The 15,535-nt window shown below is 38.7% G+C and overlaps 1 protein-coding gene across 1 annotated transcript in view; it reads right to left on the reverse strand.

Annotated features, from left to right (window-relative positions):
* The window catches only part of POU6F2 (POU class 6 homeobox 2), a 602,035-nt gene that overhangs the window by 61,268 nt on the left and 525,232 nt on the right, over positions 1–15,535 (reverse strand). Inside the window, 1 exon segment of the mRNA XM_066276613.1 lies at positions 8,869–9,012. Within this exon segment, the coding sequence (XP_066132710.1) occupies positions 8,869–9,012 (144 nt within the window).

Genomic DNA, 15,535 nt, shown 5'->3' on the forward strand with positions numbered 1-15,535 from the left:
TGGCAAGCTGTGGGGAGCATCAGTTCAGGACCTACTTTCCCTTGCTGGTGATGTGTCTTATGGGAGAGCTCACTGGACACCAGGTCCAGCTGAAGTGAGTTCTGTTTTCTGTGGTCAGCACCAGCACAGTGGCTTGCACACATTGAACAGAGTGGAGCTTCACAGTTGCCAGCCCAGGTCCTGGATATCCTGCCTGGCTGGGCTAGGTTCCACAAGGGGAAGGGAGAGAGGCTGGGAGCATGGACATTTGAGGTGTGGGTCTGCTGAAGCCAATTGTTGGTTCTAGTCAGGGAGCTTAGTCACTATCTGGGGGGCAAAGTTAACTCCAGGGAAGGACTCTGATGCCAACCCAGGAGGACCCAAAACCAACACAAACAATAATGGGTAGCAGAACACACCAACACTAGGCTCAGCAGGATGGATGAAGCTGAGAATTGAATCAGTCATTTAGAGGACAAGATAAATATAAGCACAGAAGCAGAGCAGAAAAAGAAAGAGGCTCAAAAAGACAGAAGAAACTGAGAGACCTCTGTGACAACATGAAGAGAAACAACATCTGCATCATAGGGGTTCCTGAAGGAGAATAGAAGGAACAAGGGGTAGAGAACTTGTTTGAAGAAATAATAGCCCAAAACTTCCCTAAATTGATGAAGGAAAAAGTCACACAAGTTCAAGAAGCAGAGTGAGTCCATTACAGAGGAACCCAAGGAGGCCTACATCAAGACACATCATAATTAAAATGCCAAAATTAAGAGACAAAGAAAGACTACTAAAAGCTGCAAGAAAAAAGCCCTTAATTACCTACAGAAAAGTCTCCATAAAGATGACATCTGACTTCTCAACAGAAACACTTCAGGCCAGAAGAGATTGGCAAGAAATATTCAAAGTGATGCAAAACAAGGATCTACAACCAAGACTACTATATCTAGCAAATCTATCATTTAAAATTGAAAGAGAAATAAAGAGCTTCCAAACAAACAAACAAACAAAAAGGCTCAAAGAGTTCATAACAACCAAATCAGTACTTCAAGAAATGTTAAAGAGCCTGGTATAAAAAGAGCAAAGGACAAAAGAAATTGAGAGAAAGAGAAATGTAGGTTTAAAGAATAAAATGGCAATAAATAAGTGCATATCAATAATAATGTTAAATGTAAATGGATTAACTGTGCGGATAAGAAAACAAGACCAGTATATATGCTGTCTACTAGAAACCAACCTCAGAACAAAAGATACACAGATCGAAAGTGAAGGGATGGCCTGACCTGTGGTGGCGCAGTGGATAAAGCATCGACCTGGAAATGCTGAGGTTGCTGGTTTGAAAACCTGGGCTTGCCTGGTCAAGGCACATATGGGAGTTGATGCTTCCCGCTCCTCCCCCACTTCTCTCTCTCTGTCTCTCCTCTCTCTCTCTTTCTGTCTCTCCCTCTCCTCTCTAAAATGAATAAATAAAAAAATTAAAAAAAAAAGAAAGTGAAGGGATGAAAAAAAGTATTTCATGCAAGTGGAAATGAAAAAAAGCTGGGGTAGCAATTCTTACATCTGACAAAATAGACTTTAGAACAAAGGCTATATAGTAAGGACAGAGAAAGTCACTACGTAATGATAAAGGGAACAATCCAACAAGTGGATATAACCACTGTAAATATTTATGCACCAAATATAGGAACACCTAAATTTATAAAGCAGATTTTGATGGACATAAAGTGCGAGATTGTCAGCTATACTATAATAGTAGGGGATTTTAATACCTCATTAACATCAATGGATAGATCTTCCAGACAAAAAATTAACAAAGACACAGTGGCCTTAAATGACACACTAGATCAACTAGATTTAATTGATATCTTCAGAAGCTTTCATCCCAAAGCAGCAGAATATATATACATTCTTTTCAAGTGCTCATGGTACATTTTCTAGGACAGACCACATGTTAGGACATAAAACAAGTCTCAATAAATTTGAGAAGACTGAATCATATCAGCCATCTTCCCTGATCACAATGGCATGAAACTAGAAATAAACTACAAAAAGAAAAAAAAAAAAGACAAAACTGAAAATCATTCAAAGATTTGGAGGCCAAATAGCATGTTCTTAAATAACAAATGGTTTAACAATGAGATCAAGGAAGAAATAAAAAAAATTTCCTTAAAACAAATAAAAATGAACATACAATGACCCAAAATCTGTGGGTCACAGTGAAAGGAGTCCTGAGAGGTAAGTTCATAGTATTACAGGCATACCTTGAGAAGCAAGAAAAAGCCCAAATAAACCACCTAATCTTGCACCAAAAAGAACTAGAAAAAGAACAACAAATATAGCCCAGAGAAGTAGAAAAAAGGAAATAATAAAGGTCAGAGTGGAAATAAATGACATAAAAGCTAAAAAAAAATACAAAAGATCAATGAAACCAAGAGCTAGTTCTTTGAAAAGTTAAACAAGATTGATGAACTTTTAACCAGCCTCATTAAGAAAAAAAGAGAAAAGATCCAAATAAAAAAAATTAGAAATGAATGTAGAGAAGTAACAATTGACATCACAGAAAAACAAAGGATTGCAAGAAAATACTATGAAGATCTATCAATATATGCCAAAAAATTGGACAACCTAGGCAAAATGAATAAATTCTTAGAAACATACAATCTTTCAAAACTGAACCAGGAAGAATCAGAATATGAGTAGACATATGAATAATGAAATTGAAGTGGTACTCTAAATCCTGAAATAGATGGCTTCACAGGTGAATTTTAACAAATATTCAAAGAAAAACTAACACCTTTCCTTCTCAAGCTATTAAAAAGTATTCAAGAAGAAGGAAGATTTCCAAGCTTATTTTATGAGGCAAGCATTATCCTCATTCCAAAACCAGGTAAAGACACTACAAAGAAAGAAAGCTATAGGCCAATATCTCTGATGAACATAGATGCTAAAATTCTCAACAAAATATTAGCAAACTGGATTTAGCAATACATTAAAAAGATCATACATAATGATCAAGTGGGATTTATTCTGAGGAGGCAAGGCTGGTATAATATTTGCAAATTAATAAACGTGATTCATCACATAAACAAAATGAAAGATAAAAATCACAAGATTATATCTATCGATGCAGAAAAGGCATTTAATAAAATCCAGCAGCCATTTGTGATCAAAACTCTGAGCAAAGTGGAAATATAGGGAACAGATCTCATCATAATAAAGACCATCAATGACAAACCAACAGCCAACATCATACTCAATGGGCAAAAATTGAAAGCAAACCCTTTAAGATCAGAAACAAGAGAGGGGTGTCCCCTTTCACCACTCTTATTCTACATAGTTCTGGAAGTCCTAGCCACAGCAATGAGACTAGAAGAAGAAATAAAAGGCATCTAAATTGGAAAAGAAGAAGTAAAACTATCATTATTTGCTGATGACATAATACTATACATAAAAAATCCCAAACATCTCAGTCAAAAAACTACTAGATCTGATAAATGAATTCAGCAAGGTGGAAAAATATAATATTAATGTTTAGAAATCAGTGGCATTTTTGTATATCAATAATAAACAGAAAGAGAAATTAAGGAAACAATTCAATTTACTATTGCAGCAACAATAAAATATAAAATTGAAGTACCTAGGAGTAAATTTAACCAAGAAGGTAAATGACTTGTACTCAGAAAATTATAAGACATTAAAATACAAATTTAGGAAGATATAAACAAGAAGAAGCATATACCATTTTCATGGATAGGAAGAATTAACATCATTAAAATGTTTACACTACCCAAAGCAATCTATAGGTTCAATGCAATTCCTATTAAAATAGCGATGGCATACTTCAAAGATATAGAACAAATATTCCAAAAATTTATATGGAACCTTAAAAGAACATGAATAGACTCAGCAATCTTGAAAATGAAGAATAAAGTGGGAGGTATCATACATCCTGATATCAAGTTATAGTAGTACAAGGCCATTATAATCAAAACAACTTGGTACTGGCATAAAAACATGCATACAGATTAATGAAACAGAACAGAGAACCCAGAAATAAACCCATGCCTTTATGGTCAACTGATATTCAACAAAGGAAGTAAGAGCATATAGTGGAGTAAATACAGTCTCTTTAATAAATGGTTTTGGGAAAATTGGACAGGTACATAAAAAAGAAAAAGAAAATAGACCACCAACTTACACTATTCACAAAGGTAAAGTCAAAATGGATAAAAGACTTAAATTAAGTTGCAAAACCATAAAGATCTTGGAAGAAAACGTAGGCTGTAAAATCTCTGATATCTCTCGTAGCAATATTTTTGCTGACATATCTCCATGGGCAAGTGAAATAAAGGGCAAAATAAACAAATAGGACTATATCACACTAAAAATCTTTTGCACAGCAAAAGACACCATTAACAAAATAAAAAGACAACCCACACAATGGGAGAACATATTTGCCAAAATGTCTGGTAAGGGGTTAATAACCAAAATTTATTAAGAACTTCTGAAACTCAATACCAGGAAGGTAAACAATCCAATTAAGAAAATGGGCAAAGGAACGAATAGACACTTCTCTAAAAAGGACATAGGCATATGGAAAAATGTTTAATGTCACTAATCATCAGAGAAATGCAAATACTATAATGAGATACCACCTCGCACCTGTTCAGAATGGTGCTCATCAACAAAAGAACACAGAATAAGTGCTGGCAAGGATGTGGAGAAAAGGGAGCCCTCCTGCACTGCTGGTGGGAATGCAGACTGGTACAGCCACTGTGGAAAACAGTATGGTGTTTCCTCAGAAAATTAAAAATGGAACAGCCTTTTGATCCAGCCATCCCACTTTTAGGAGTATATCCTACAAATTCAAAAACACTAACTCAAAATAAGATATGCACCCTGATGTTTATTGCAGCATTATTTTTTATAATAGCCAAGATCTAGAAACAGCCCAAGTGTCTGACAGCGGATGAATGAATAAAAAGCAGTGGTACATTTACGTAATGAAATATTATGTGGCTATGAAAAAGAAGGACATCTTACCTTTTGTGATAGCATGTATGGACCTGAAGATTATTATGCTAAGTGAAATAAACCAGGCAGAGAAAAACTAATATCATATTATCTCATTTATATATGGAATCTAATGAACATGGTGAACTGAGGAATGGAATAGAGGCAGAGGTGGGGTCACAGGAAGCAGAGGGACAGCTGTCAGAGGAAAGATGGATGAGGAATGGGATCAGAGAAGGTTAAGGGATTAGTGAAATTATATTATATATATATAACATAGATGCAGGTAACAGGATTGCAAGTCTCAGAGAAAAGGGGGGAGAGAGAGTGGGAGAGGGAAGACAAAGGGGGTGTAATGGGGGACATGAGGGTAGTGGTTGAAGGTGTTATATTGAGTGGGACACTTGAATCCATATAAACACAATAAATTAAAAAAATTAATAAAAAACTTTGAGCTAAAAAGGTAAATAATAAAATAAAATACTTTAACAGCTTTCGGTTAAGATATGTACTTTAAAATTTAGTATTTCTGTTCAAAATAATCACTCTTTAGAACAGTGTTGCCTGCACATAAATGGCAGAGTCAGAAACGTATAAAAATTGACTGAAGTTTTACCTCCAAGTTTGTTCATAATTACAAATTGGGGTAGGGAGAAGAACAGAAAACAAACATCCTTAAATATTTTTCTATATCAAGATTTCCCAGCCCTTTAAATTACTGAGATCCAGGAAATAGAAACATAGATTCCAGACAAAAAAAGCAAAACTGCATGTCCCTGGTAGTGAGATTTCTTCTTGTTGAGAGTTGAAAGTTAAGAGCTTGAAGAGAGATTAGGGCATGTCTCTCCAGGAGGAGGGGCATCTGCTTCCAGTACCCCTTGCCTAGCTACATGAGCCACTGGCTCAGGCTGCCTCACAGAGGTTGTCACAGGAGTTTGACGATGAGGCTCTGACTTAGGAAGGTTATATCATTGTCCCAAAGTCATATAACTAGAAGAAGGTGAAGCCTAAACCTAATCCTAGACAGGTCTGAATTCAGTCAGGGCTCTTAGTTATTGGTCATCCCATCTCGGTTTCTAGATAGCCAAGAGACTCTTAGTGGTAAAGATGCCTTCTCTATAGGCTTACCTCACCAAATTATCAGTGAGTAAAACATGTTTTTCCAATGTTCATTTAGACTTTAATGTTATTACTTCTCAGTTAATTTTCAAATATGAAAAATAGTTAATGTCAAGAACTTACAAGAAAAGAATATCTAAATATATAAAGAGTTTTATTTTTGTACCATTTTTGGGAAATTTGTGGAGATTTTTAAGGAATTGAAAATGGGCTGTGTAAAGTAATCCTGTATTATGCAGTATTTTGAGCAAGGCTAATTATATTAACCTGACTGCAATATATTCTTATTTTTTGTACCACATTAATACAAGCCAAAGAAACACACACAGCAGATAATTTTGTCCTCTTTTTGGGAGTGTAATCTGATGACTTCATAAGACCATCTTTGTGCCCACAGATTCAGGGCTGAACCTTTTTCTGGGAACATGATTGTGTTTATATTACTAAGATTTTAAAAATCACAGTGCTATGATTTTCACAGTGAGTGTGGCCAATTCATCTACTCTGGAACTGTGGGTGTCTAGGTCTCTTCTGGCACTGGGAGTGGGGAATGATGCCATTTGGAATGTTTCTAAAACACTCAGACAAGATTTCACGAGTGGGCAATACTGATTTCTCTGTAAATGTAATTTTTTCACTTTGGGAGGTTTGTGTACCACATAAAATCAACTATCACAATACTGTTTTTAAAATAAAATATATATATAAACAAAATCAATGGTAATTCACTGCACGCAGAGCACCCGTCACACTTCGACTTTGAGGCTTGTTTTCTTACAGGTAACTGTGGGCGAAGGCTGAAGCTCTAGCCACTGATAAGACGATGGGTGTGCACCTGCCAAATGATCAGACGAATAAACTCCTAGTCATTTCTTCTGAACAATAAAGCATTTTTTCCATCACAAGTTCTCAGTGGTACATTTTTTTTGTGTGTGTGACAGACAGAGAAAGAGACAGAGAGAGGGACAGATAGAGACAGACAGACAGACAGGAAGGGAGAGAGAGATGAGAAGCATCAATTCTTCATTGCGGCACCTTAGTTGTTCATTGATAGCTTTCTCATATGTGCCTTGACGGGGGGGGGGTGCTACAGCAGACTGACCCCTTGCTCAAACCAGATGAGCCTGCACTCAAGCCAGCGACCTTGGGGTCTCAAACCTGGGTCCTCTGCGTCCCAGTCTGATGCTCTATCCACTGCGCATCAGTCAGTGGATGCCTGGTCAGGCCTCAGTGGTACATTTTACTGGACTCCGGAACAGAAAAATTAGAGGGAAATACACATCAGTGGGTCGGGGTTCTATCTTGCACTCTTCAAGTTTACCTCTCAGGCCAGCGGCCTGGCAAGAATGAAGGGGCTGCTCTGTTCTGTGCACAACTCTAGGAACAGCTTCTGGGACTGAGCTGATCTGTGAATGAGTTATAGATACTTTAACCAACTTTTCCTCCACACCAATACTCTATCCCTCCAGAAATCTTAATGAGCTCTTGAGAGCCCCCATTTAAAGCTGCTGCATAAAATGATCCTCTGATGAAAAGCGATTGGAACAAGGGTTAAAGCTGACATTGAAAGGTGACTGTGGAGGGCACAGTGTTCATACAACCCTCCTTTAATATGTGTGGCCTGTGATAAGATGATTCATTACCTGGGGCCGCTCTTTGACAAGCTCCATCGTTCAGCCCTCGGGGTTCTGACGGGACAATCCCACCCGCCCAGGAAATATAACAAGGTCAGCTTTTTTCGCTGGGACGTAGATGGAGATGGTTTAGCTTATAATGCTTCTCTGTTTAGTTTTATGTAAAATAAAAACAGTGTTCAAGATATCACAATTCCTGTTCTCCACAGAGCAGGCCACGCAAGGATGCATGAACTCACTGCCACTTAAGTAACTAGAAGGGAAAACCAGGAACTGGGTTTTGGAACTGAGGGTCAGGCCTCCAAATGGAGTGCACCCGACACCATCAGCTTCATCGCATTTGCTTTTCAAGCAGCTTTTACATTTATTGGGGTCTTGAAGATAGAGCCACCCTTATCTTCAGCTTCATCAGTATTTCAGTGACAGCACTAACACATTTAGCGATGTAAGGGAATAAGCATGCTGCGGCTCAGGACACAAGAAGGTTTGCTAGACCTGGCAGACTGAAGAAACCCTACAAGCACACAAGAGGCCGGCAGGCGCCGCCCAGCCCAGCCCCGCCCTGCCGGCTGGCTGGTTTACAGTGGCTTCACTCTAACTCACCCTTTTCCTTTGCTGTTCTCACACTACTTCGTCCATCCGTTCCTGTCACCGCCCCACATGTTCAGAAATTGACTTTATTAGAGCCAATTTATTAAGTTGAGAAATCTTAGAGCAATTAAGGAAGTAAGCTTACCAGTTTCCCCAATTACTCAAGTTTAAAAAGAATGAAAAAATTAAAAAGCAAAACCAAAATTATATTTTTTAAAATTTATCTTCTTTTTTTAAAAAAAGAATGGCCTGTTGTGAAAAGTAATTTATTCAATTAAAGTCAGAACACCAGTAACCATATAGAAATGAAAACAAAATAAAACAGACACTCTAGGAGAAGGAAAAAATAATCTTCCTTCTAAAATATAAAAAAACCTCCCAACACTTCTCCTATTCTTTACATTGATAGTAAACATTATTTATTTGCCTCAAATGGATGTGGTTACATATTGCTGTCATGCAAAAGAAATTAATTTCCTTTCTAAATTCAATCTGCCATAAAAATTCACTCTTGTTGCCATCTCCCACTCACCTGTCCTTGTGCATTAGTAACTAGTTGACCCGTGACCCCCTGAAGACTGGAGAGGGCATTGCCAAAGGCCTGTGAGCTTGCTATGGAGCCCATGGCTGCTGCCGCAGCTGCTGCAGCCTGACTTGCTAGTGGGTTATTAGCCAGCTGCAAAGAGAGAAAAGATCAAGGTGAAACCACCAAGAGAGGCACAGGCACAACACATGAATACAACGTTCATGAGGCACGTGGGGGCGGTGCTCACCCCAAGTATCTCATACAAAGGGCAGGGAACCCACCCAAGGGGGCTTGGGGAACATTCCTTCTGAGGGCATGGGGGTTGAGGATGTTGGAAATGAGGCTGGAAGGAAAGAATTCTCCACTAACACTGGGTTGCTCAATGGAGCCTGGGTTTAGGAGGAGCCCAGGAGAAAGTGAGGTGGGCCCCAAGGAGAAGGTGGCCATTAGGTTCTTCTCAGGTGGAGAAATGATTTGGGAAAAATCCCTGCATTGTTCTCTAGACTACATAAAACTCTGAGGAAGCGTCTACTTTCCTTGAGGTAACCAGACAGAATGTGTGATTAAAACAGGAGTAGAAGTGAAAGAAGGAATAGATTTTAAGGATCTCTGCAAATGAATTGATTTCTAAAATTTGGGTATTGCAGTTTCTTTTAGGGTTATAAGGTAAGGCAGATGGCTCACTCCATTCCCTTCTCTAAGGAAGAGGAAAACCAAGGTCAGTAGAAATGGAAACCTTCAACTTCTGTGCTTTCAGAGAGGGAGTCTAGGGTTAGACTTTCTTGGAGGACTAATTCTGACCATGAGATTCAAGGTCAGTGAGAAAGGTCCTATGGGGAATGGTCAGGCTGACATCTGCTTGCTGTTTTAGCTAATATATACCATTCTTTTGGCCTCTTTCCTGGGATAAGAGTGAAATGGGAAGAATAATTTGATTGGGGGGGGCACCCTAGGGGGAGGTTATGGCTGCCAAATCAGGTTTTCATGGAGACCAATTCAATATTCTTTATCCTGCCAATTTTCCACACCACAGGTTTTCAGGCCTTCTGACCATGAGGCAGAAGTATAGCTTGAACTAAATCTGCATTTAGGTTAATGACTAGATATAAATTCAAGAAACATTTAAACTATTTTCACAGTATTGGTTTTGATACATGAATTTCATTTGTATTTATTCTAGGGAGTTATTTTTTCCCATATAGTTCCTCTCAAGTACAACAATTGTTGTGTGTAATAATGCATTTTCCATCACTAGTTCCCACATCCATGAAATTCCTGCATTTTAGCAAGAACCTGCCAGGACTGAGACTTGGGGGAGAAAGAATTAATGCCATACTTAATTCAAGTCTTGGAAACTCTTTGAAAGCTCTATCTTTTTATTTTCTTCTTTGCTTTTTGCATTTTTTTAAAAATCTCACACTCTCTTCTTTATCTTTTTCCTTCTTCCCTCTTTCTTTCCTTCAAAACATATTTTATTATTTAATTTTTTTGAAACATTGCCTAGAATTTATATCATCCCATGAGAAAAAAATACTAATTGTCAGAGAAACATCAAAAAAGGCAGGAATTTAATCATTTTTTCCCAATAATGTGATATCTTTATCTTATTGGTTTCTTTATTCATTTATAACAAATTTCATGTATCTAGTTCTATGGTAATACCAATGACCCAACACATTTTTTTTAAATGAAAATCCATTTTAAGCTTATTACTTTATGTGTCATTTGCCTTTATCTCTCTCCTAAAAGACAATAATGATTTTCCTTTTAAGGAGAAAAACATCTCATTCATCATCCTAAAGAGAAACCCAGTCTTATGCCAGATTGCCACCATGAGATTTAAAATTCAGGTTGGCCTTGATCTTGGTTTTCTGAATATATTTTTATAATGTAGATGAGGCAAGTACTGGTAATACTGAGAGAAAATTTTACTTGTTTTTGGCTTGACTATATAATGATGTAGAGTTCATATTGTGTTCATTTTTCTCTCCTAAAGTGAAGAGACCCCTTGAGGAACTCTGTCCTCAAACTTCCAGGACAGATACTGCCCACTGGAGTTCTGTCCCAGGTTGTCTGCCAGCTGCCATACTTACACTTGTTTTTTATTTTTTATGAAATACAAGTTGAAATTGTAATGAAATTCCCAAGTTTAAGGGAGATCTCAAAATAATTCTTTTTTTTTTTTTTTTTTCTGAAGCTAGAAACAGGGAGAGACAGTCAGACAGACTCCCGCATGCGCCCGACCGGGATCCACCCGGCACGCCCACCATGGGGCGACGCTCTGCCCACCAGGGGGCGATGCTCTGCCCATCCTGGGCGTCGCCATGTTGCGACCAGAGCCACTCCAGCTCCTGAGGCAGAGGCCACAGAGCCATCCCCAGCGCCCGGGCCATCTTTGCTCCAATAGAGCCTTGGCTGCGGGAGGGGAAGGGAGAGACAGAGAGGAAAGCGTGGCGGAGGGGTGGAGAAGCAAATGGGCGCTTCTCCTGTGTGCCCTGGGCGGGAATCGAACCCGGGTCCTCTGCACGCTAGGCCGACGCTCTACCGTTGAGCCAACCAGCCAGGGCCTTCAAAATAATTCTTAATCATCAAAGAAAGATTAGATTATGTGCAGTTTGGTTTTAGTGTTGAATATACAATTTTGAGTGAAAAATTTGTCCATATATATGGACTAGAGAAATACTTTTAGAAATTGTAAAACCTTTCTCTATCATCTAGATCAATCAAAAATTCATGTAGGAAATTCTGGAATTACTCTCTGGACATAATACAATAGTGTAGATTGAGAATTTCCTACATTTAAGACATTTGTGTATTGTTCAGCTATAGTACCTTATATTTGCTCTAGATACAGGCATTGTATAAAGTTTAAACTATTGTTCTAAATATAAAACAAAGTATATGCTTAAAAGTGGGCTCTGAGTCTTTGTGTTAGGAGGCCAGGAATGAGTACCCTTTTGCTGCTTTGGGAGTTGCTACAGAAACCATAAATGTACAGATTTTATTTTGTTTATTTCCTCTATATCCTGGGCCTAGGTGAAGCCCAATCTTTCTTTTTTCTGCCTTTCTCTCTTAATGGTGCAAATGCCAACTGGATGACTCTTTTATTTCCTGCCTGGCGTCCCTATGTCTTTGTGAGAGGAGAATGGGCTCTGGGGAGATGTTTTACTGGCCCCTGGAACTAGAGCCAGAATTAACGGCAAGAGAGTGTGGTAGATGCAGAGAGCGGCTACAAGTCAATCTGTAAGCTGACAGGATTTCAGGTGGAATACTGGGATGTTGATGGATGCAGCTTCATAAATATCTTCTGGCTTTTCTGTCTGTGACTGCCAAGGCAGGGATGTTATATGCATAAGACATGAGGCAGGGAGACAGGAGGGGATGGTGGGGAAACCATAAGTGTTCTCCTCATCACCTCAGGTCATGTCACTCTGTATCATCCCTAGTCATGTCACATTAGTGGTGTTCCTATCAATACTTTCTCTTGATTGGAGACTTAAGGTAGATTTGGACAGCAGGGTGTCCAGGCGCAATAAATGCACATAATGAGCGTGCTAATATTCTGAGACCAACTGGACATTTTGAAGTTGCTGCCAAGTTTAAGCCTTTAGATTTTTCATTGATAATGTACCTGACCAGGAAAGGATGACTAAAACAAAGTCTGACTGCATTACATTCTTGTGATTTCAATAGACCAACTTGGAAAACATGCTGAATTCTGGTGCATGCTTGTTTATAAATGTGGAAACTCTCAAAGCAAGGATTTGCACAGGGCTAGAGTTCTCATGTTCCATCCAAATAGTCCTTGAATACATCAAACTATAGTTCTGAATCCTCAGATAGTCCAAACATTTACTAATAGAAACATTAATTTCTTAGGACACCCCTACCTCTGAATTTTAGAGAATATGATAAAAAAGTTAAAAAAAAAGTTTTGTATCGATAAGGAAGGACTTCAAACCTCACAGAATCCTGTCCTTCATTCATGCAATTGAGAACATCAGCTCTGACACCAGACCGCCTTGGCTCTGACTTTCAGTAAACCATGCCTCATTTTCTTATGGGTAAAATGGATGTAAAAAGTGTATCCATTTTACTATGAAGAAAGATGAAAAATGTTTATGATCTAAGTGAATAAAATGATACAAAACAAAAAAGGAGTATCTATTTTTAAAATAGTACTTATTTCAGACACATACAGAGTTATGAGAATTAAGTGAAATTACATGTGCAAAAGTTTTAGAACAATACTTGACATATATCAACTTCTTGATAAATGCTAGCTATTATTCTCATAGTTTATATTATGCATGAGAATGTGAACTAATAAATTTATCAGAATTGGAATTCAACTCTACAAATATCTTTTCACTTCTGAAATAATGTAAATTCAGGTAAACTACGTTCTCTATTTTTATATTTTAAGTATATTCTTTAATTTTAATATACTTATTTTTCTTTTTTTTTTTGTATTTTTCTGAAGCTGGAAATGGGGAGAGACAGACAGACTCCCGCATGCGCCCGACCAGGATCCACCCGGCACGCCCACCAGAGGGCGTCGCTCTGCCCACCAGGGGGCGATGCTCTGCCCCTCGGGGCGTCGCTCTGCCGCGACCAGAGCCACTCTAGCGCCTGGGGTAGAGGCCAAGGAGCCATCCCCAGCGCCCAGGCCATCTTTGCTCCCATGGAGCCTTGGCTGCGGGAGGGGAAGAGAGAGACAGAGAGGAAGGAGAGGGGGAGGGGTGGAGAGGCAGTTGGGTGCCTCTCCTGTGTGCCCTGGCTGGGAATCGAACCCGGGACCTCTGCACGCCAGGCCGACGCTCTACCACTGAGCCAATTGGCCAGGGCCTATACTTATTTTTCAAAGGGTAGCTTGAAAGAAAATATTAGCTAATTAATATGATTATTAGATGAGGCGAATTTCATGATTAAAAAGACAAGCTGTTTAAAAATACTTTAGGCTGGAGAACATCAGAAGTAAAGCATGATTTCACCTGCTTGTCTTGGGCTTCTCATATTTGATGATTTATAGAGAACTTTGGAAAGAAAGTGTTGTTTTAATTTTGAGGCCAGAGTCAGTATGTGTTGGATCAGCAAGGGAAGCCTCCTTTATAGTAGGTTATCCTTACACTTAGTTTACATTTATTACAGTTCTATAAAGACACCCATTTTGGAGCTGAATTCCTGTGTCATGTCAAAATATTGTGAATAAATCTATCCCACACTTGCTGATTTGATAGTATAGGCATGCGAGACAATTTATAAATTTTTTTTAGAATTTGCAATTTCTACATCAATATATCAACATTGGATATTGTGTATAAATTTATAGTGCTTTGTGCACATTCATGCTATCGGTGGACATCAAATGGTAATGAGAATAAAAACTTTGCTAAAGTCTCTTACATGATTTCATATGTTTGACATCAGATAACTGTCACCATAGATCATGCCACTACATGATGAAGGGGTGGCTGATCCAAGCCGTGCCCCATCTATTCTTTCTCAGAAAGATGCACATCCTATAGCCTGGTAAAAAATTCAGGTTTTTGAATATGAACATTAGTAGCAGAAATACTCCTCATAAAAGTTTGCTGATGATACTATTCTACTATTATAAATTTTATTTATAAAAATATGGCAGCAGGATGAGGTAGTATAGCTATGGTATTATATGTCTATGTTTATGCCTTTATTCCAAGAGGGCCTTATAAATACAGAGGCTCAAAATCTTTCTTTGGAGCATAATGGCCCATGATCTATAGTTTTATCATTCTCTTCATGAGCTATGTGGATTTTATAGAGTATGGATTTTGAAGCAGCTTTCTTTGCTACTAACTTTTCAATTTAGAATCCTGAAAGTGTGGTACAATTTGTTTTTAAATGAGGATGTTCACAAATGCATTAATCACAATTCACTATTTAAGGCACAGAGTAACTTGCAGTGGCTGCCTGGCGACAGGAGGACAAACGTGGCTTTTTGAGTTCATTCATGTACCTTTCTTTCTTCCTTCCTTCCCCCCTACCTTCCCCTCTTCTCCCTCCCTCCCTCCCTCCCTTCCTCTTTCTTTCTTTTCTTTCTTTCTTTCTTTCTTTCTTTCTTTCTTTCTTTCTTTCCTTCTTTCCTTCTTTCCTTCTTTCCTTCCTTTTTTAAGTGAGAGTATGAGAGATAGAAAGACTGACTCCTGCATGTGCCTTGACTGGGATCTACCAGGCAACTCCCACCTGGGCCTGATGCTTAAGTACTGAGCTATTGTTTTTAGCACCTGAGGCTGACATGCTCAGACCAACCTTTGGAGCCATCCTCAGTGCCTGGGGCCACACATGAACCAATTGAGCCATGGCTGTGGGAGGAGAAAGGGGAGAGAAGAGGGAGAGGGAGAGGGAAGAAGCAGATGGTTGCCTCTCCTGTGAGCAGGAATTGAACCCAGGACATCCACACACCGGTTTGTTGCTCTATCCACTGAGCCACTGACCAGGGCCAGGTCCTTAGTTTTCATATAACATGTAAAAGAAAGCAGTGCTTTTTGGTTTCTTGAGATTTTAAAAAACTAAATCAGTACTTGTACTTCTTCCCCTCATGTCTTCTCTGCAAAGGTGAAGGAAATGCCAGAAGACACAAAAGGAAAGGCTGGCCAGATTCAACTTAACAACCTACCTGATGTGTGTTTTA

The sequence above is a fragment of the Saccopteryx bilineata genome, chromosome 4 (assembly GCF_036850765.1).
Source record: "Saccopteryx bilineata isolate mSacBil1 chromosome 4, mSacBil1_pri_phased_curated, whole genome shotgun sequence".
Classification (NCBI taxonomy): Eukaryota; Metazoa; Chordata; class Mammalia; order Chiroptera; family Emballonuridae; genus Saccopteryx; species Saccopteryx bilineata.